This window comes from Columba livia, chromosome 2 (assembly GCF_036013475.1).
Source record: "Columba livia isolate bColLiv1 breed racing homer chromosome 2, bColLiv1.pat.W.v2, whole genome shotgun sequence".
In the NCBI taxonomy this organism is placed as follows: domain Eukaryota; kingdom Metazoa; phylum Chordata; class Aves; order Columbiformes; family Columbidae; genus Columba; species Columba livia.
This window is the reverse complement of record NC_088603.1, coordinates 22199295-22219925: the sequence shown is the minus strand read 5'-3', so window position 1 is coordinate 22219925 and position 20631 is coordinate 22199295. Positions and strand designations below refer to the sequence as shown.

At 36.9% G+C, this 20631-nt stretch overlaps 1 protein-coding gene across 2 annotated transcripts in view; it reads left to right on the top strand.

Moving 5' to 3' along the window:
• The window catches only part of LOC102086979 (mannose receptor C-type 1), a 52266-nt gene that overhangs the window by 4796 nt on the left and 26839 nt on the right, over positions 1-20631 (top strand). For both annotated transcript variants that reach the window (XM_005507941.3, XM_021295195.2), the window contains exons 3-8: positions 605-778; positions 5510-5674; positions 7316-7429; positions 9678-9824; positions 13910-14092; positions 17816-17973. In XM_005507941.3, the coding sequence (XP_005507998.1) occupies positions 605-778; positions 5510-5674; positions 7316-7429; positions 9678-9824; positions 13910-14092; positions 17816-17973 (941 nt within the window). The remainder of the gene's footprint in view (positions 1-604; positions 779-5509; positions 5675-7315; positions 7430-9677; positions 9825-13909; positions 14093-17815; positions 17974-20631) is intronic.

The window sequence follows — 20631 nt, the reverse complement described above, 5'->3', positions numbered from 1 at the left end:
CAGTGACCTTGCAGTCCTTTTCAAGTAATGCTTCACTCTGTGTACTCCCATTGATGCACGTGCATTATATGTGCACACACAGAAAGCTGCTTTAGTTACCTTGTTAAGTTTCGAGTCAGGTTTCTAATGAAACAAAAAGTACCTTTAGATGCCAATGGAAGTTTTATTTGGGCATAGTATGTTGGAGTCACTCTGTGGTATACATCTTCAAGTTCATACATATGTCCTCTTCCCTGTCTACAATGGTTAGTGATTGAGTGGGTTATTGACAGAAGAACCAGCAGTTGTTTGTGCTTAGAAAGAAAATTGCTTAACTGTATGGATTTTATGCTTTTGATTGTTATGCACGTAAAATAGGAATGTACTTGTCTTGGCTCTGTCAGTTCTGGTCAGTGGTCTCCTTAAGCAATAAAAATTTGTCTCGTTATGTACATGGGTATCAGCTTAGAGAGTAAAATTATCAATGTCCCATTTCTGGTACGGTTTGTATACTAAGCTAGCAAGCTCTGCTTGCTATGATATGCTATAATATGATCACAAAGCTGAACTGATATATGTTGCACGTTTATTACTGCTTATACATTTTTAAATTGTGTCTCTTTAGATACCTACACAGTAAAAGGAAATGCCAATGGAGCACCTTGTGTATTCCCTTTTAAATTTGGTGATAAATGGTATGCCGATTGCACAGATGCAGGCAGATCAGATGGCTGGTTCTGGTGTGGAACCACCTCAGACTTTGATGTTGACAAGATGTATGGATTTTGCCCATTGAAATGTAAGTTGTTTATGTTCAAGATTCTGCTGTGCTGTTATTCAGCTGCTTGGAAATATTGGTATCTTTATCATGTGCTTTCCTGTACAAAATGTAGTTTGAAATCATGCATCTTTCTGTGTCCATGCACTCTGCTGTCCTTTTAGGAACTACTCAAATATGCAAATATAGGGCTCAGCATAAAAAATAACCAACTACTTCCAGGTGAAAGGGCATGCAGTAGAAGTTTATTCAACAGACTTGGAAGCTAGGATATAGCTTAACTGAAAATTAAGACTACTTTGTGTAATGAGTTGCCTTTTAAACACAAAGGGGCTTACATGAACCTTTTATTAAATCCCAGTATTTACCAAATCTGTGTGCTGCGTTGCAGTTCTGTATTTGAAATCAATGAGAAGTATTTATATTCTAAATTCCATTACTTGAGTAGTTTCAAGTGTAGTACTATGAATATACAGAACTTCATTTAGAAATGTTCATATTACTTTAAGTAAATTGGAGTAATATGCCCATATGTATTTGAATTCTTTTAAATTTGGATAAAGTTACTCCGAACTTCTATAAAATACATACTAAGCATTTTGCCTGCAAGCTGCTGCTTCTGCTGTCGTGCTGAGAGAAGTAGCACTTCTCTCTCCCTACTTTATTATTGTGTTTTGCTGTAAAGCTCCAGCTGATCACAGACAGAGCTAAGGAGAAAAATATGTCTTTCCTTTGATGTGAAGAAAACAATGTAGGTTGATCTTAACTGGTTTGAAGAAGTATCAGTGTCCTTGCCTGATTTCCGTGAATGTTGCATTTATTATTTCAGACAAATAAAAATGGCCTTTTTTTTTCTTTCTATGCCAGTATTATTTTCAAGATATTAAAAACGTGTTGGGAATATCAGCCCCATTAATGCAGCACATGCAAGATCAATTTAATGCTACCTGTCTAGCGTTCTTTGAGTAAAGCAAATAGGAGGCATCATTAAAATTTTGTTTAGTTCTTTGGCATAATTCAAGGAAATCCATTCAGATGGTTGTAATTGTTTTTGGAAAAAGCTGCTTTATGCTGATTGTCTGCATGTTTCCTTCCTGATTCTTCAGCCATAAAATATTCAGCTTTGGCTTGTATATTTTCATGAGAGACGGGCTGTGGTAGCAGCAGTTTTAGCCCTGTGAAAGAGAAATGCACTGCATAAGAACGTGATAAGTTAGTAAACTTCAACAGCACCTTTAAACATAGAACATTTAAGTCTTTGTATGTTAGAGTTTATTTAATAAGATTAAAGTGTTTGTTTTTACTTAAACTGTCTGGGGCAGCAAAGGTGCCGATATGAAAATACATGATGCAAACGGTTATAACTGTACTGGGGCCTGGACATACAGTGGAATTACCATGATTGATTTTTCACTGTAGAGCAAAACTGGCTCAAATGTTCTCCAAAATGAAGAGCACATAATGCTATAGTTGTAGCAGTTATTATACTCAATAGAAGCCTAGAAATTTGACCGATGGAGGTAATGTAATGATGAGTATGAGCTCCTAACTTGGTGCTTTAAAAATGGGTTCTGATAGTGACTGACAGTGGAAACAAATTCCACAAGAAGAAGCTGAGAATTGTTGCTATATCAGACAATTTTTAGTAGCCTAGGAAATACCGGTTCTTTACAGGTGACGCTGTGTCTTTTTGAGCTGTATGTTGAACTGCCATGTAAAAGTAGGTGTTGGGGAAGAAAACAGATTGCACAGTGTAAGAGCATTGGGAGAGTAAGTCATGAGGTGTGCTCATAGCTCTGTTCGAGTGGGCAAAAGTTTATTGAGGTCCCTTTCTTGACAGATGAAAGAGCTAGAATTTCTGTGAAGAATTTAGAAAGCCTTATATGTGGTCCATAAAACTTGCAGCTGACTAGGAAGGAAACAAATATTGCAGAGAATGAGGAAATATTTAAATAGCCTTGTATGTTAATCATTACATACATCTACATCCTTCTATTAATTTACAAATACAGGTTTTTTTATTTTTCTTTTCTTTTCTTTACAGGCTTTTGCCCTATACTAGTGTTCCAGGATTTTTTGGAGGGTTTTTCATTATGCTTTTGTGTCTGGTTCAAAATACCTGGTGAACTGATCAATTAAGTTGTATGGGGTGGTTTGTGTTGTTTCTTCCGATTTATCTGGAACTCATAAACTGACTTTGGACCTCACAAATTTATGTAGGAAAAAAAATGGGAGCAGCATTTTAGGAAAAGATATCTAAATGAAGATAAGTATATGAAGGAAGTTTAGTGTACATTTTTACTGTTGACAGCAACGTATCTTTATATACCACATTATAAAATCGCATAAACCGTAATGTCTTTATTATGAGATTTCTCCCCTATTGTGTGCTCAGAGAGGAAGTGATGACAGTTGTATTATAGACTGTCTAACAAGATTTATATTCAGTTTTTGTTTCCCATGATTCTGCTCATGCAGTTTCAAAGGATATTGGACCAAGATTACAACTTGTTTTAGGTGCATAGCTAAACAGACAAGAACACTTTTATTTTTACTGCTAGTCAAAGGCCATATTTCAGCTTGCAATTTTTAACTTAAAATCTCTCAAGACCATTACCAATCCCCTGATTAGTCCATTTCATAATTCAGGAGAAATACTGTAGTTTGATATGATAATCAAGTTGGCATTTTAAAAACTATAAATGTAATAATAGTCACATTGGTCAGGACTTACGCCTTTCCTATAAATTTGATCTTGTCTGTCAAGGGCTATGCCTGAAATTCAATTCATTTTTGGTCTGCTTTGCTTTAAGGACTGAGAATGCTCGAAGACACAAATGAAATCTTTGGACTGACTATATTGTACTTTTGGGACTTTGATAGTCATCATAGTGGTAATAGCAGGATGTCACTAATTTCAGTGGATACAAAAACATTTTGTGAGTTCATCTGTGTGGGCATAAAATTCATTTTTTTTTTTTTTCCAGTTACAAACTAAGGACAGGTGTAGTTTAACATTAATTTAGTTTAGATGCTAAAATGTATCATTCCAAGAAAAGTGATTCATCTTCTGGTTTCTCTGGGTACAATAAGCTTTAAACAATAGCATATGGATTTTCCAAAATCCTGCTTTGTGAAGACATTTGTCTGCATTGAAATAAAATAACTTAAGACCTGTTTACTCGTTTGTTTCCCCAGTGTTCAGAATGAACTTTATTTTTATGAAAGACCAAAGTTCTAGAGAAGAGCACGATATGCAAGTCAGCTATAAGTTGTGAGACTGGAGGAGTGAGGCAGAAGACTGGTTGATGCCTGACACTTGTTTACCTCTTCCTCTGCAATAATTGTACAAGACTTATAAAATCCTTTCTATCAAGTCAGAGACAGTTTTCTTTACTGAATGATAGATTTCAATATTTTTGCAATCTCTGTTTTATTCCAAGCTTGTACTTGTGCACAGGAATTTATGGTCTTCTAGAACATAGTGTAGTGCAGAAATTTTGTCTTCTGATAGTCATAAAATATTTTGGACAGAACTTGGTTTGTGGGATGAAAGTTCCCATATATAGTCATATGTCAGTATTATAGTAGGTTATGTTTGATTTTTCTTTTCTAAGGCTAATTAGAAAAGAAGCACTTTGTATTATGTGTAGACTATCAGATTTAATACAGGAAAAAGTGGAACTGGTTACTGACCTGCTGACATTTAACATGTATCATCTTTTGTCTTGAGTTTTGTTTATTGTACTGTTTTCCTCTTATTTGTACACTTAGATTTTCTGTGCTCTCTGAATTCAGAACAGGAAAAGACCTCTTTCTCTCAATTTTTTCACAGCTTGCAAGTTGAGAAACTGATACAGACTGCAGGAATTTCAGTTGTTATCCCGATGTCAGCAGACATACAGTGACCTCTGCTATATTCCACTTTTGTCATGCAACTTTAATCTCTTTATGGAGCGATATTCAACTCAGGGTTGAGGCCTCCTATTGGTTCCATTTTTGGGAGAGCAAGATCACTGTTGTCTGTAGCTTGTTGTGGGTGTTTGATTGAGATGAGCCAGGAGAGGCTTCAGCTGTGTAGGGAGTGTGGTACCTTTTCAGGCCACGTCTAATATTGGGCCCTGCTGGATGATATTTTCAGTGCTTTGGCATTGCCTAAAAGTGCCAAGTTGAGGTGTTCAGGGAGATCACAGCCAGGCCATGTGGTAGAGAAGAAGGCGTGGTGATATGTCAGATACATGCATGAGACAAATCAGGAATTGCAGGAAAGTGTGAGATGGATAATGATAACGTAAGTTTTGTGTTCAGTGCTTGTGTCTGATTATATCTGTCACAGTAAGAAATTCCATAGGCACTTTACACAGTACCCAGAATTTGTAAAAAAATCTCAGAAAAGTGATCAGCTTGATGCATACTTTAGCTAGCATGAGTCTGGAAGTTTTTAGTCTTTTTCTCCACAGTGAGAAAACTCTTCTAGCCTGACTTTAGCCACTCATATTCTATCTTAAACAGCAGCTTTGTTATACAAGAGACAATGGTGGCATAATTTCATTATCTGTGTACTGTCCAACACGGTGTCATGGTTGAGCTTGACCCTGGGTTTACTAACACATTAGAGAGCTTTAGCACTCCTTTCAAACGAGTTCCTTATTGCAGTGGTTAGGTTTGTGTATTTCTGCTCAGCAATTTATTCTGTGTTTCATCTGGTTCCATCTTCATGATCAGTTACAGCATTTCTTTTTCTCCCTACAGTTAATAGTATTGGTTTGTTGTGGAATACTGATCCTTTAACAAATGTCCAGTACCAGATAAACTCTGAGGCAGCTCTGAAATGGCACCAGGCAAGGAAAAGCTGTCAACAACAGAAGGCAGAATTATTAAGCATCACAGAGTTGCATGAACAAACATACCTGACAGGTATGGCAATATTATCCATCAGTGTTGGGTTTTTTGTTTGTTTGTTTGTTTGTTTTTAAGCGCATTATTGTAACAGCAATATTCATATAGCATTTTCAGTCTCAAAAATAGATATTTGTTCAGTCCATGTCACTGATGAAGATGTTTAATAGTATCATTCCAATACAGACCTTAAAGGGCCAACACTTGTTACTCGTTTCTGTCTGGGCATTGAGCCATCGACTGTAGCTCTTTGGATGCAGCCATCCAGCCAGTTCCTAATCTATCTAATAGTCCATCAATGAAATCCATATCTCTTCAATTTAGAGGAATGATAAATGTATTTTTAATGCTATGAACAGTCTGTTCCACCTAAACTTTTGCTTTCAATTTAAGGATTTGGTCAAAACATGGGTCTCTTTTTTTAGTGAGTGTGATGAAATTATTGTTGAAATTAGTGCTCAAGGGAGCAATCTGGCACTGACATATATGAATGAGTTATTAGTAGGTGTGTTTTCATTGCAAGCTAATAGATATTGCTGCCAAATGTGTGTGAAAATCAGTTTTTCATTCTACAGCTCTGTGGGCAGAACGAGGATTTCCTGTCATGCTCAGTTCTTGATTGTAACCACAACTTGTTTGTATAAAAGGAATACTGGAACGTATTAATGTGTTGGTGCCAAATCAGGCTTTGGTATGACATTCCAGTCCTTCCAGTGCTTAACTACCCCTCCTTTCAGCCTTGCAATGCTTCAAGTGCTACTCATAATCATGGTGTCAAAAAAAACTAAAATATATAGAGCAAAATTACATAGTGGCATGATGCCATTCGTAGAAGCAGAAATAAATATTATATATTGAGCAATGATTTTCTGTGAGCTATGCAGAAATACATCTAATTCAAGCAAATCAACGGTCATCCAACTGGGCTTCTAAGTCTTATATTAATACGAAAAGCAGAGATAGGCAGTTGATTAATAAAGACTATAAATAGTGCTAGAAAATTCACCACTACCATAATTAAGCATGATATTTCTCAATGCTTTTCAGGCTGGAGGATCAATTTGAAACTTGTTTTAGAAGCCTGGCTTATCCATGACTGAAAAACTGAAATCAGATGAGTCTGAAAAATGTATAAGAAGTGCTGTTAAAAAGATGATATTTGGAACGATCGCATTTTAGTATAGACTGGTGAAATGTAAACAATTTTTTTATTCTACAGTATTTTGAAAATTTGAAACTCACATTTGTTAATTTTGTTGGAAGAGAAAATACACAATAAGGAACTATTCGTGTTTCATTTTAGAAAACATATTTTTGTTTTTGTCACCTTTTGTGCAATTTTATTGATTTAATATTTAATATTTTTTTCATATTTATAATCAACGGTTTACAAAGAGCATGCAGAAATGTCATTTTGTTTTCTCTTCTAATACAAGTTTCCACACCTAAAATTGTGAAAACTCTAAAGTGAACCAAGTGAGATGACATGTTGTACAGGTTTAGCACAGCCACCTTAACTAAAAGGTTAAAAGTTGTTAAAGCTTGTACTGGAGAAAAAGGAGAAACAGACAGTTTAGCTCGAATTCAGCTCTCAAGTTTTGAGAAAGTGTTTGCTCTTGCCATGTGCTTCCAGTGTCTTTCTTTGTCTCCGTTGCCCAGGTTTGACTGGCAGACTGAGTTCTGCTCTCTGGTTTGGTCTTAACAGTTTGAATTTCAACAGCGGATGGCAATGGGTTGGTGGCGCTCCTTTTCGATACTTAAATTGGGTTCCAGGTAAGGTTAAATATGTTGCTACTCAGTTTAAAAGGAAAAAAATTGGTCATCGTGTACCAAATTTCTTTTCTAGTACTCTCTTCTCCTGCAATTACTGAGCTTGTTTTGGTGTAGATAGATTCTGCTGTGGCCATAAACACTGTGAGAAACAGCTCATGCTAATGGTAGCCTCAAAACCCAGAGGAAAGTTTTAAAAGTAATCTATTTACACTTAATCTATATACCTTCTGAATTTACTTTATTTCTATGTGAATACATAATAAATCTCATGCTACATGTCTATTAATTTGTGAGATTAGTCTGGTCAGTGTATGTGTGGTGTGCCTTTTTTTTTTTTTTCCCCAATTCCTTTCCTTTGTTTTGGTTATTTGCTTAAAAATTGGATTTTCATTTTCGTTTGGGATTAATGTACCCTTGGCGGTAACATGTAAGCAAACTGAACACTTTAGGCTAGTCTACTTTTAAGCAGACCCAGCTAGTTCACACCTGTGGTTGCAATGTTGAACTCTGATACCATTATTAAAAAGCTGGTCTCCTTTGCCATCTAAATACATGGTGAAAAAGGGGTGCTTTTCCAGTCTACTCTTCAGAGTGCCTATGTTAACGTGTCTTTTTGCAGGACTCTTAGTTTCCTTGCACCTGCTACTCAGGAAGCTTTTGGAGACTAATTTAAATTAGGTGTCTGAAGTTACACTTTGTAAATACTCTGTCTTCATTGAGCATGTCACATGTATTTAATCTGCAGTAACTATAAATGCATGCTCCATCATACCACCCAGTGTTTTCCTTGTGTAGATAAGACCAAAAGCACATTTTAGGAGGACAAACATCTTGAGTAGGTAAGTGTTGAAGAATGAATTGAATTACTTTATAAATTGCTCTCCAATGGAGTGAGGACACAAGATAAACAGATGGGCAGAACTGCAAGTTGCTGCAAAGATTTTTATAGGTCTGGCATCCAAGTGCACTGATGAGGATCTGCATGTCATGAAGAGGGGGAGAAAACTGGTTGTGAGGTGGAGCCAAAGCAGCAAGGGGAGCGGTTTATGGCAGTTAAAACCTTGGAGAACTCTCAGTTGTCCTCTAAAGAATTAGACAGGTTTTGGTGTAACCAAAATGGGCTCCATTTGTCTTTAACTTCTTATGTTCCTTAATTGCATTCAACAATAATACTCTTAAGTCCATAGACCTCTTTTATACTTGTGCTATATCTTTCATGACTTTCCTTTGGTCAACCTACTTCTACCTCATCCCCATTACCCTGCTGGTTCAAGAGCTGGCTCTTCTTCCTCCAGTATGTTTTAAAAAAATACATGGAAGCTTCATATTCTTCCGTTTCACTAGCTCTGAATAAATAACAGAAAAACATGAGAACTAAGTTGTCAACATATAAAATAAAATTATGCTGTTCAGGCATTTGATAGAGCTAAAACAATTTAAATTTGTATTTTTGAATTAAGCGTATCCTTTTCTCCCATGGAAAGAAGATACATGCAAATATAAGACTAACTGTAATCTAGAGGTAATGAAATCATAATGATATAAGAAAATTTTCAGTGAACAATCGTGCACACTAAAAAATATTGTCTGGCTGTGTTTATTGCTGAGCAGTACTGACACTTGCTTGTTATGTAGTACAGTGGTATGTGTTCAGAAATGAAAGAAAATCCATGCTAGTTTTAATCACATTTGAATAGATCTTGAAAAGTTCATTCTGTTTATTGCAGAAATTTGTTCCATTCTATACTTTCTAATTTCTTCTAGATTTTTCTGTTAGTGCTAATTCTAATCTTAAACTAAAAATATCCAAATATCTTGCTACTGTTGTATTGTCTAGACAAGTAGACAAGAAGTTCATATTAGCAAAATAATTACTTATTGCTTTTCTGTCTTTTCTGTTATCCTAAGTACAAAGTTTGACTAGCTTACCGAGGAGTATTTTCACCTAAAGATTGTCCTCTGGAGTTTAGACATTGTTCATTTAGAAAGGGAAAAAAAACCCAAACAAAATAAATAGGTGCACTGTAATTCCTTCCATCAGGACTTTGAACCTGTGAAGAGGCTGTTAAAAAATTGTGAACTGGATAAATATCTCAACTTGTGGTTGCTGCCCCATTCCTTCTAAAGGACTGTTGAGAATCACAATTGTCTATATTAATGTATTTTATAATTAAAGCATGGAAAATATTAGAATGTGAGAGTGATAGGAGGGTAACCATAATGTGCTTATACTTTTTCATTTTTAAAGGACATCCTTCTCCAGAACCTGGAAAAATCTGTGCAGCATTAAATCCTGGCAAAGGTGCTAAGTGGGAGAATCGGGAATGTGATCAGAAACTTGGCTATATTTGTAAACGAGGAAATGCTACATTAGAATCTTTCATTATTCCTACAGGTAGGTTTGGTAATAAACCTTCAACAAATTATGAGTGACCAGTGGTTTTTATCTGTCATTCTGATAGGTTATTTGTTATTGCACATGGTAAAAGCAAACTGTGGCTTGAACAGGATTCCCTGTAAAAGTGACCAGTGGGAACTTTCTTTTTGTGCTGGCTTTTCTACTTCTTGTATAGTCAACTTTCTTCAGAAGCTTTGTGTTCGAAATTGGAGAAATGGTGAAGTTCTCTTTTCCAAAAACAAGCAGAACTGTCAGATTTTTTCGTAAAACAAAAAGAGAATAATTTAATGTTTTAAAAAATGATGTATAGCTTCTATATCTATTTATTTTATAACTAGATATATTTATATATAGATATATACAATTACTGATTTGTACATATGTAAAAACTATTCAAGTTATTTATGAAATTATTTAAATTATATGTATACAGACACTTTTGCAGAAGAAATGTAGTTCTGGCACTTGCCTAATGTACACAGGAAAGACAAAACAGTCATAAGTTTTCATAGTTTTATTTAGACCTGTTTCCTTATTACCTCTCTGTGTACTATTAAAACCTTGTAACTCATTCATTTGTTTCATCACTCCTTTGTTCTGTTCTTTCCAAGTTTCTTTTTCTTTCCAGGACATACAGGTATCATCTCCTAAATCCACTGACATTATTTTCTATAGGTTTTAGAAGCAGAAAGCTAAACCTTTACTGGATTTCCAGTCCGTTTATTAATATGCATTGTTGGCAAACCAGATGTTTTGAAAACTAAGTGTTTGACATTTGGCTTCAAAACCATGTTTTTTATTGTTTTCCTTGCTTTTTCCAATATATAACCAGCCCTGTCAAAAACACTTAAGAGAGAGACTTCTGTCTAATTTGTTTTGCTTTATTGCTAAGAGAAAAAAACAAAGCCAAACAAACCCCACAAGAATGAGCTCATTAATTAAATATTGAGTTAGAAATTTAATGCTTTAATTAATTAAATTAATACTTCAGTCTTGAAATAAGCATATTTTTGCCTTAGCTGAGAAGGACTTTAGTGCATATTTCAATTATTTCCTAAATTAAGTTGTAAAGTGTTATTAGTATTTGTATACAGTTGATAAGCAAATAGTTCATATTAAGTTGTCTCAGAATGTTCCATTGGCTACTGTTCAACTTTTCAGGTTTCATATGTGAGTTCCTAAACACTGATGCCTATAAATACATGATCTATTAAACACTGGCTGTTATTTATATTTAATTTCAGTTTTGGGGGGGTCTAATGGCCATTTCTTTTTTATGCATTAGGCTTTTGATTCTCCGCCCTGCCTCTATTTTACCAGTAACTCGGAGAAAGAACAGAAGTGAGACAAAAGTTTTCACATGTGCTGAAATGGCTGAGTAAACATGTTGACAGATTGACCAGAAATTGCCAGTTATTCAGTTCATAAAATATTGTTCAAAATGTCCCATGGGGGGAAGTCATAAAAGAAATAAGCATGCCATCATGCAAGGTGTTAAGTGCCCTCAACTTTTAATGATGTAAAGGAAAACTCATGGTGGATGATGTTTTCCTAACTAGGGGTCCTGAGCCAAGAAATAAATTAATCATAAATTCATTTAGTTGTCCACTTAACATTAAACACAGGGGCAATCCTTTGAAGTTTTAACCCTGGAAGTTACAAATGAGTCTAACCAAAGCAGTATGTGAGAACTGTGGGACAGAAGAACACTTTACAACAGAATATAATTATACTTACAGCCAAAACAAAGTACAGAAAAATCTGTACAGCATATTTATTTTTGTTGCAGATGAAGATTTTCGTTATGTCAAATCTACAGGGCTTTTTGTATCAGAAGTGATTTTTCCAGCAGGGAGCCACATCATCGTGTATGTCGAAGTGATATAGAATCTTAGGGCTTCACAGCATTTGCCTTGTAATACAGCAAGGTGGATTAATAGGAACCTGTTAATTTCACCTGCAAAATTTGCTTATTTTTTAACATATTTTTCTAAGGGAAGGCTGTCTGTCTACCTCTGCCAAGTGACTGCCAAAATAGATTTCATCCCGTTCCAACAAGGTGTAGTGATCTTAAAGTATTAAGTTTCTAATGTTTCATAAAAAGTTTGATTAAAGGAAATAAGTGCTCTTAGTGTCACTGTTGTGTGAGCTCTCTCTTATCAGACCACAGACAATGGATGTGAGAGAGAGGAATGTGAATGTCGGAACCATGAGACAATCTTCAATTCGTGCTTTCGTCATTTTAGATGCCCAAGTCAATCATGGTGATGTCTTCAGATTTTGGGAAGTCAAGCTTATTGTTTAGGAAATATTTGCGCTCTGCTTGAGGAATAACCATTCTATGCTTACAAAGTTAATTTCTGTATCTTGATCTATTGCACAGTAAATTAATCAGCTTGATATGTGGAATAACATTTTTTACACATTAATGTGTTTTTCTTTATTACATCTTATTTGTTTGAATTTGCATTGTTTCTTTTGCTTAAGTCAAATGAAGTTCAGGGAGTAGTATTTGTTTGCGTTAGGATGAAAAATAGATGGTATGGCTTTGTGTTGTCATGTATTTTCTTAAAAAGGAGAATAGGGAAGCACAGAATTAATTTTTGCTGAGTATTGGAAATGAAGAACTGAAGACTTTCTCTTACTGAGAAGTCCCCAGTTATGTCACTCAATAAGACCTGCACTGAAGAAACTAGACTGTCAACTGCTTCTCTTGTTTTGTGGCCTGAAATAAATTCCTGGTGTTACTGGATTTACAAGCAAAAGAGCTGCCTGCCCTGCCATAGCTGCTTTAGTGTTTACAGGAATAGTCTCATAGTCTCCTTCAGTCTGAAAAAGAGACTCACAGACTCTCTGGGGAATAAATACCTTTGTGACTGTCTCTGTAGCCATGTCTGAACTACTGCTGTCTGTTCTGTTCAGCGTTCACAATTTGCAGAAAGGTGCACTAAGTGTGTTGAAGGTGATATAAGCCTAGTTTTTTTTTTTCAAAGCAATTGACTGCCAGTTACAGCAAAATGCATACGCTCAGAACTGAGACCAGACATAGGACAAATCAGGCAGTTGTCTGAAGCATCAAACTAACCTCTACAACAGCATTTGCCACTTTGTCCTCTCTTTTTCTCTTCCAACGTGACCACATACATTGTTCGTTCTATTCAGTTGATTCTATTCCAGTTCTTCCTCTGCCGTGGCAAGACTAACAGGGCTCTGACCAAGCACCAAGACCCTTCTCCTTGGGTGACAAAGTTCAGTTTTACTTAAACTTCGTGGGAACATGCCAGCAATTTTTGAGGCAGGTCTGCAAACAGCAGAATGTATTTGTTGCTGTGCTAGAAATCCATGTTGCTACAATAAGTATTTAGTAATCATCAGCATATTCCAGTTGAAATAGGATACGTGCTTGCAAACTGGGCCTGACTGGTGATGTGGCTGTTGGCAGTACTCTGGTACTGTTCTGTTGAACTTTCACAAGCAAGTTTTAAGCATAAATCATTTACTCTGACAGCACAGTTTTCTCAATGAAGCTTTAAAAAACTATTCCTAAAAGCAGTATTCTTATTTGGGTTCTCTCGTGACCCTCTAGAACCAGTTAGTCTTTGCTTTGCTAGTCTAACAAATGGGACTAATCTGTAAAATGCCTAAGGTTTGGGGAAAGAAATTACCTTCATAAATGTTTTGTAAGCCCAGGTTCTTAACATACAGCTATACAGCATGGAGGAAGAAGAGATACGCTGACACAAGTGTAGAAAAATGATAAAGCACAGCTCTGCAGGCCTTACCTTTTAGTATGTATATATGCATTTAAAAGTCAAAACTGTGCTTTATGGTAATGTTTAAGTGTGTCTTTTCACAAGATGCAAGCACTTTTTTGCAACTGTAGTATTCTTCCAAAAAAATCTGGAAATTTCAAATTTGAATCATGCATGCAGATCATTATCCCTGTACCTATTTTTCAGCTCTGCTGTTCTTCATGAGGAAAATCTATCATTAATTTGTTTGTTAGGTCTTCCCTTACGTGATTTTCAGTCTTTAGCTAAGAACATAATTCTGAAACTCTTCATGGTCATTTTTCTTTTCAGAGACTAATGTGCCTATTAGATGTCCTGATCAATGGATGTCATATGCTGGTCACTGTTACATAATTCACAGGGACCCCAAAATATGGAAAGATGCCTTAACATCCTGCAGGAAAGAAGATGGGGATTTGGCAAGCATCCATAATGTTGAAGAGTACAGCTTTGTTATTTCTCAGCTTGGGTACCGTGAGTATTTTTTTACAATAGCATATATATTTGTTTATGCTGTGAAAATAAAGAGTATTGATAATGTCATACCTATTAATAAAAGGAGGAGACTATTTTTAAAAAATTGTCCTGATCACCGAGTGTAGAAGGAGTTAAATTTTAAAATTTAAAAGTCTTTGGAAGGAAAAAAAAAAATACAAACAAAAACAAACCACACAATAAGAACACAAAAGCCAAACAAACTATACTGACACAGAAAAGCTGTGGTCAATGTTATGAATTGCATCAACCTCAAACCTACTTTCTAGGTTCTTCTACCTCCTTTTACATGGATTAAAACAATTGTCAACCTTTTCAGAAGGTTGTTTTGCAAAGATAGGTGAGAGGAAGCCAAATCTGTTGGTCAAAGGCAGTTTGAGAATATTTTGGCCCTATTACCAGCACTGCCGTGTCCTTATTTTTCAAATCATGCTACTTGTGTTTCTTCTGAAAAAGGAAACTCTCTGTCCCAGTGTGTGGACTCAGATATGCCCTGAATTAAGTATGGTGCTTAGGTGCTTGGTTTTTGAACACACACTTGAGTAGTTGTAAGGCAAGTTAACCTACAGATGCTTTGTGTTCATCAGGGGACATGCGACCGTGCTGATGCTGAGGCAATTTTGTGGCAGCTATTGCTTTACACAGACTAGATTCTGCATGCAGGATCAGTTACTGCTTTTGATGGGAGCAGCATGTTCACACCTACTTATGCTTCTTTGCAGTAACTGATCCTATGTGTGCTTTTAGTGCCAGGTAAGTGTGAGTTAGTTTTTCCTTCACTGAAAATGCAGTGAGCTGCCTTGGGCCGCAATGGAACAGCAATCTAGGAGTGGCAGTCATAAAATAGTTGATATGCTTTAGTTTTGTGTCCTAGCCAACACCATGACAACTTGTGCTTGTCCTCACATACCTGAAACAGTGATTTGTTGTTATTTCATTAACAACACGAAACTTTTACTCTTTCAAAGGAGATTATTAGGAGAGGTGAGACCTCTTGATGAGAGATTAGGACATTTTAAAAAGCTAGTCTCTAATGGAAAGTACATGTGTTTTCACCTTACTCCTTGAAGTAGATTATTTCATAGTTTAATGGTTTCTGCAAAGACCTTTTCTGGACTAACTGCATTGCACTGTTTTTGTAAAAGTGAATGTTTCTGAAAGGCAATAGTGCTGAAGGAAACCAGACTTCTCCCATATGGCACACTTACTGCGACAAGCTATTTTGAAAGCATTCTTTTCAGAGGAGTAAAATTGGAATGACTAAAGAAGCCTTTTAAGGCAGTTTGTGACAAATATTAGATTACCCGTGTTCACCACTGAGATGAGAACACCATCTATTGCAGTGCCTAGAAAATCTTGTCTGCATCAGAACCGTGCTGCAATAAGTGCTGTACAGAAAGAGCTAAAGTCTGTCTTTGCACAAAAGAATTCACAGTCCCATGATCAAACAAAGGAAGCAGGGGTACAATGAGATGAGTATTGTCATAGTAGCCAAGCTTTTGTTGGCATCGCCTACAAAGGAGAACTTTAGAGAGGAATATGAAGAAGAATAAAGAAAGGCATTCTGGATGTTTACACAGAAGTCCAGCATGTGATATGGCAGAAACACAGCCCAGTGCATGTCTGAGAGAGTGGGAAACAGCTCATTTACAAGTGGCTGGGAAAAAACACCTTGGTATTTAGTCACACAGCTTCAGAGATTATTGCAAAACTCCTTGACAGTATTTCTTCTTCAGAGTAGTAAATGTTATGTAGGAAGAGGCTGCACAGAGCCAGAAATGGCTCTTGGCCATTTCTGATTTATACAGCTTACTTAGATGACTTCGATGTAATCATTTTGTTAAAGAATGTAGTTTACTGTTTATATTACCATGGTGTGAGCCAACTGCAGGAGGAGCTCAGACCATGGATGAGGCCTCTGCTGTGCTAGGTGCTCAATAAACACAGACAGAAAGATTTTCACAGATAACTAAACAAAAAAAGAAATTGGAGAGCATGGATGGTCATAGCTAAGGAGCGAATGAAACATCAGTGAACATGATGGGCAGTGGAATTGGGACAGCTTTCAGTTTTGGTAGCAGAGAAGAGTTTAAAGGAAGGTAGTGAGGTGTGGAGTTCAGGGACTTCTGAACCTGAGGAGCAGTGTGGCAGAAGAGGTAAAGGTGCCTGTTTGAAAATGGAGCCTGATGTCCTGTGAATCTGAGTTTTTCTTATTGGGGGGGAGATGGTAAGGACACTACTGGTGAGCTGTGAGGGCTGATCATAATTAGGTGTAGTAAAGAGGTGAGAGTAAAGGGAGAAGAAGAGAGAGAGAATTGACCCTATTAAAGTGACAGTCTGGGAGAGATTTTTGGAGCAGCTTGGTTGGTCAAAAAGGGAAGCCTCCATGTTCCTGTAACTAGTGGATGGGAAAAATGTCACAGGAGAGTTTTATGTTGTAAGGGTATCTAGGAAGACCTCCACCTGAAATGTGTAATCAGAGAGGATTGCCACGGGGGCGATGACTTTTAACTGTCTTACAGGCACTTCTGTTACTTGTAACAGGGTGCTTGTAACTGGGTGGAGGATGTTAGAGGAAGGCTTACTGAAGAAGAGCTATGATAACAAACTGAACAGGAAAAACCTCTGAGTGTTGTACATGGGTTGTAGAAATGCCAGGTCATAAGATGTGAAAAAAAAGTGTTAAAGAGCAGTGTCCCTGTCATTCGTGAAAAATACTCGCAACAAAATAGTTCGTACTGTGCTTGGAAAGACTGCTGTCTAAGGGAAGGACTTTGCATGTAGTTGTTCAGTGTGATCTGAGTCATACTGCTGTGAACAAAAGGAAACACTTGCTGCCTTTAGTATAGGCCTACAGACTATAAATAATTAGTTAAATAATAATTAAAATGACACTGAATAAAGTCATAAAATCAGTATAAAATCAGTTCTAGAAAGGAATGCCTTTTGATGATGGTAGAGTTCAGACTGATTATAAATGCCCATATTTTTAATCCTCCTTATTCAAATAGTTTATTCAGATTAAAACAAGGTATGAACATTATAGTAACAATATGTTAGAGTGAAGGATTTTAAGCACAGATAAATAATCCTCTTTGAAACAGCTTTGTAAAGTACCATTCTTGATCAATTCTGCACATTCCTTCCAGCCAAAAACCAGCACTTAACTCCATTAACTGTAAACTGAAATCAAGAACAACTACATGAATTTTGTCTTGCTCTGAAATAAAACAAAATAGAGGAACACATGAAAGTACTCTGATCGTCAGCTCCAAAATACAACAGTGGGTGTCTGACCATTAGAAAAGAGGGAAGTTCTTTCTTCACTATACTAAAGACAGGAGGAAAAGGGAAGGTAGCCTTTTATTTAGGAGTTTATTCATACCTAGTTACACAAACTTTGAGCTGGAAAAAAAGAATGAATCCAGTTATGTTGCAGCATAATTCATCAAAGAGATTAGTTTGGCTGTTTCATAGGAAGTTAAACACTCTTATTGCATTGCCACTAGAATGAGTGGATTTTCCTTATGACTGGAGTGGATATATGAGGAACAGTCTGCCCTCTTTATGAAACAGGGAGCCTTAATCTGCTGTGACTGCGTTTTAAACTTGCTGAGGATAAATGATTTTCTGTTCCATGAAGATAAAAATTCACATAATACAAAAGGACTGTTATCAACCTTGTTAATTGTATGTCTTTAGGGCCAGCTGATGAGCTGTGGATTGGGTTGAATGACCTCAAGGTCCAGATGTATTTTGAATGGAGCGATGGGACACCTGTCACCTATACCAAGTGGCTTCGAGGAGAACCCACTCATGCAAACAACAGGCAAGAGGACTGTGTTGTTATGAAAGGAAAGGTAAAGTCATTTAACTATTGAGTTAATTATAATTTTTAAATTATTCATTAATTATCAACTAAGTATTTTTAAAAAAATCTTCTCCATTGTACTAGTGGATATGCTCTGGTAAGAAGAGTGTAAAAGTGTATTTCTTCCCTGGCAACCAGGCCAAGGTGCACATGTTAATTGAAACAGATTTTTAAGGGCCTGAGGATTTTTGTGCTCCTTTGTCTGAGCAGTGGCTATGCAGTGCTTGTTGAGGATGCAGTAGATGCTTTGTCTAACTTACAGAATTATAGAGTCAGCCAGTGGAAGGAAGCTGAGTGCTCAAACGTGAGGGTCAGCCAATTTAGGTTGTAAATGGCTGTTGCTTTAAGGACTTTTATACCGATGAAGGCTGGAGAACTTGCTTAGGAACAGAAGGTTTGCAAGGTAGCTGGCCGTGGTGCATGTGCGTGGTGAGTTGCAAGGAACACATAGCTGAAATTTTGTCTCATGTGCCATTCTGTGCTCTTTAGTTACCCTCATCTGTTGGTGTGAAGTTTGGGGCTTTATGGTGTTGTACATGGTGCAGGAACTATTAGAGAAGGTTGGAGGCTTGACAAGCATTTCATAATTTGGTTAGTACTTTGATAAAAGTAACAAGATTACTCTTGATATTCATAGTTCCTTGATGCAATATTTTATTTATTTATTTATTTATTTATTTATTTATTTATTTATTTATTTTTTAAACATATAGGGTAGCTTAAATGCACCGGTAAAGCCATTATTTTTATCAGAATGACCTGACTGCCTTCAAAACAAGAGTTTCAAGAAACAATAGCAAGGGACAGAATCTGTTTTGTGCCTCTCTGAGGATCTGAATGATATTTTCTGACCAAGCCAAGTGTTATAGAATTTTGGAGAAATTAGATTCAGGTTAAAAATCCCTATTTGTGTACAGAAGCTGGGATCCACTAAATTCTAATTGTCTGCAAACTTAAGCAAATCACTTCTTGTCACAGTTTGAATTCTGGTCCCTGTTGTATTTCTCTAGGAAAGACACAGCAAGTTTCTCTTGTGAAATTATAGGAAAGACATGTCTGGTTAATTCCATAAGACTTCAGGAGAAAGGTGTGGAAGGGAGACACTGCAAGTAGCCCTGGCAATATCTTCTGGTGCAGGGCAGGAGCAGTGTGGTTTGAAGTACATGGTACTCTGCAGTGCCAAGCCCTGAAAGAACCACTGTTGGTTTGCCTTATGTTTCCTTCCACTCCATGTGGCCATTCATTGAAACCTACTGAATAAAGAAAGGGATGGAAAAATAGGAGTCATTCCTAGTTACGTCCTCACCCTTGCCCAGACTGAACCACTGAACAGCAGTTCAGTTACAAGAAGACAAGAATAGTTACAGACACATGCAGTGGTGTGTCTGTATGTGTCTTGTAACCTGTATGTGTCTAGGCAGATCTGTTGATAGAAGATGACCTAATATTATAAAAAGGGACCTAATATTTTGTTGGGTATTAAAATAAAATTAATTCAGTGCCCAAGGTCTCAAAGCATTAAGATTTGGAATCACTAGTCATGTTGTATGTGCCATGCTAAAAGTGGCAGCATTCAGTGCAGGCAGATAACTTGTGATCATTGCTCAGAAGTAAAGCTTCTGATGACAGGCTGGTATGCTTAACACTGTCGTCTAAAACCAGCTGAAAATACCGGTTCAGGCTGCTGGGCCTTGACTTGGGGAAGAAAGGAGGACTCCATCCTCTGGTAGGCCAAGCCCTCTCTTCCTTCACCTGACATGTATCTGTCAGTACAGAAGGATATTGGGGTCCTCCAACACTGAATATGTATCTAAAACCCAGAGGCTTTTTTAATTCCAACAACAATAGATAGATACATTTAGCTATAAATAAAAGTAGCAGCTTGGTGTTGCATTCTGCTGCCTTAGAAAAGCTGTCATCCTTTCACTTGTATCAGCTCTCAAAAACAATATAGAAAGCATGATATAGATTTTGGCTGAAGAAATAAAGGGGGGTTTGATATGTAAAAGAGAAATCTGAAAAAGAGCAGAAGTCTTCAAATATACATAGCTTGTTACAGAGGTTGCAATTATTCCAATTGTATATTTAGTAAAAGGGAACAGACTATTTAGGGTGAGGGGTTTTTGTGTGGTTAAGAACAGGTTAGCTGGAAGCCAGCAGGGATATTCAGAATAAACTACTTCCTCTCTCACTTTGAGGGGTCGGGGTAGAGGATGTTTGGAGATCTTCCAACTAAATATTTCTATGGTTATCAGAGTGTGAGCTGTTACAAAAGTGTTCCATACTCATTTCTTTATGTGGCTGGTCTCTCTGCTGTTCATGTATGTAGCAACAGATAATTAACCTTCAAGGATAATTTAAAACAGGAAGCACCAGGGAGCAGCAAGGATCAGCTCCTTTGTAACAGGTGAGAAGCTACAAGCCAAGAGTAATAGCCCAGTTTGCAGGGACAGAGCCTGTCCCGCTGTCCCCAGGAGAGAGCAGGGCAGGTGGGGTAGGCAGCTGGTGGCAGACCAGAGCCTGCATCCAGGATGGTGAGGTGTGTCCAAGGTCAAAGTCAAACCAAGTAGATGAGTCAGGATCAGGTCCCGAGAGAGTAACGAGGGTCAGAAACAAACTAATGATTGCTGGGTAAGTCCACAATGAC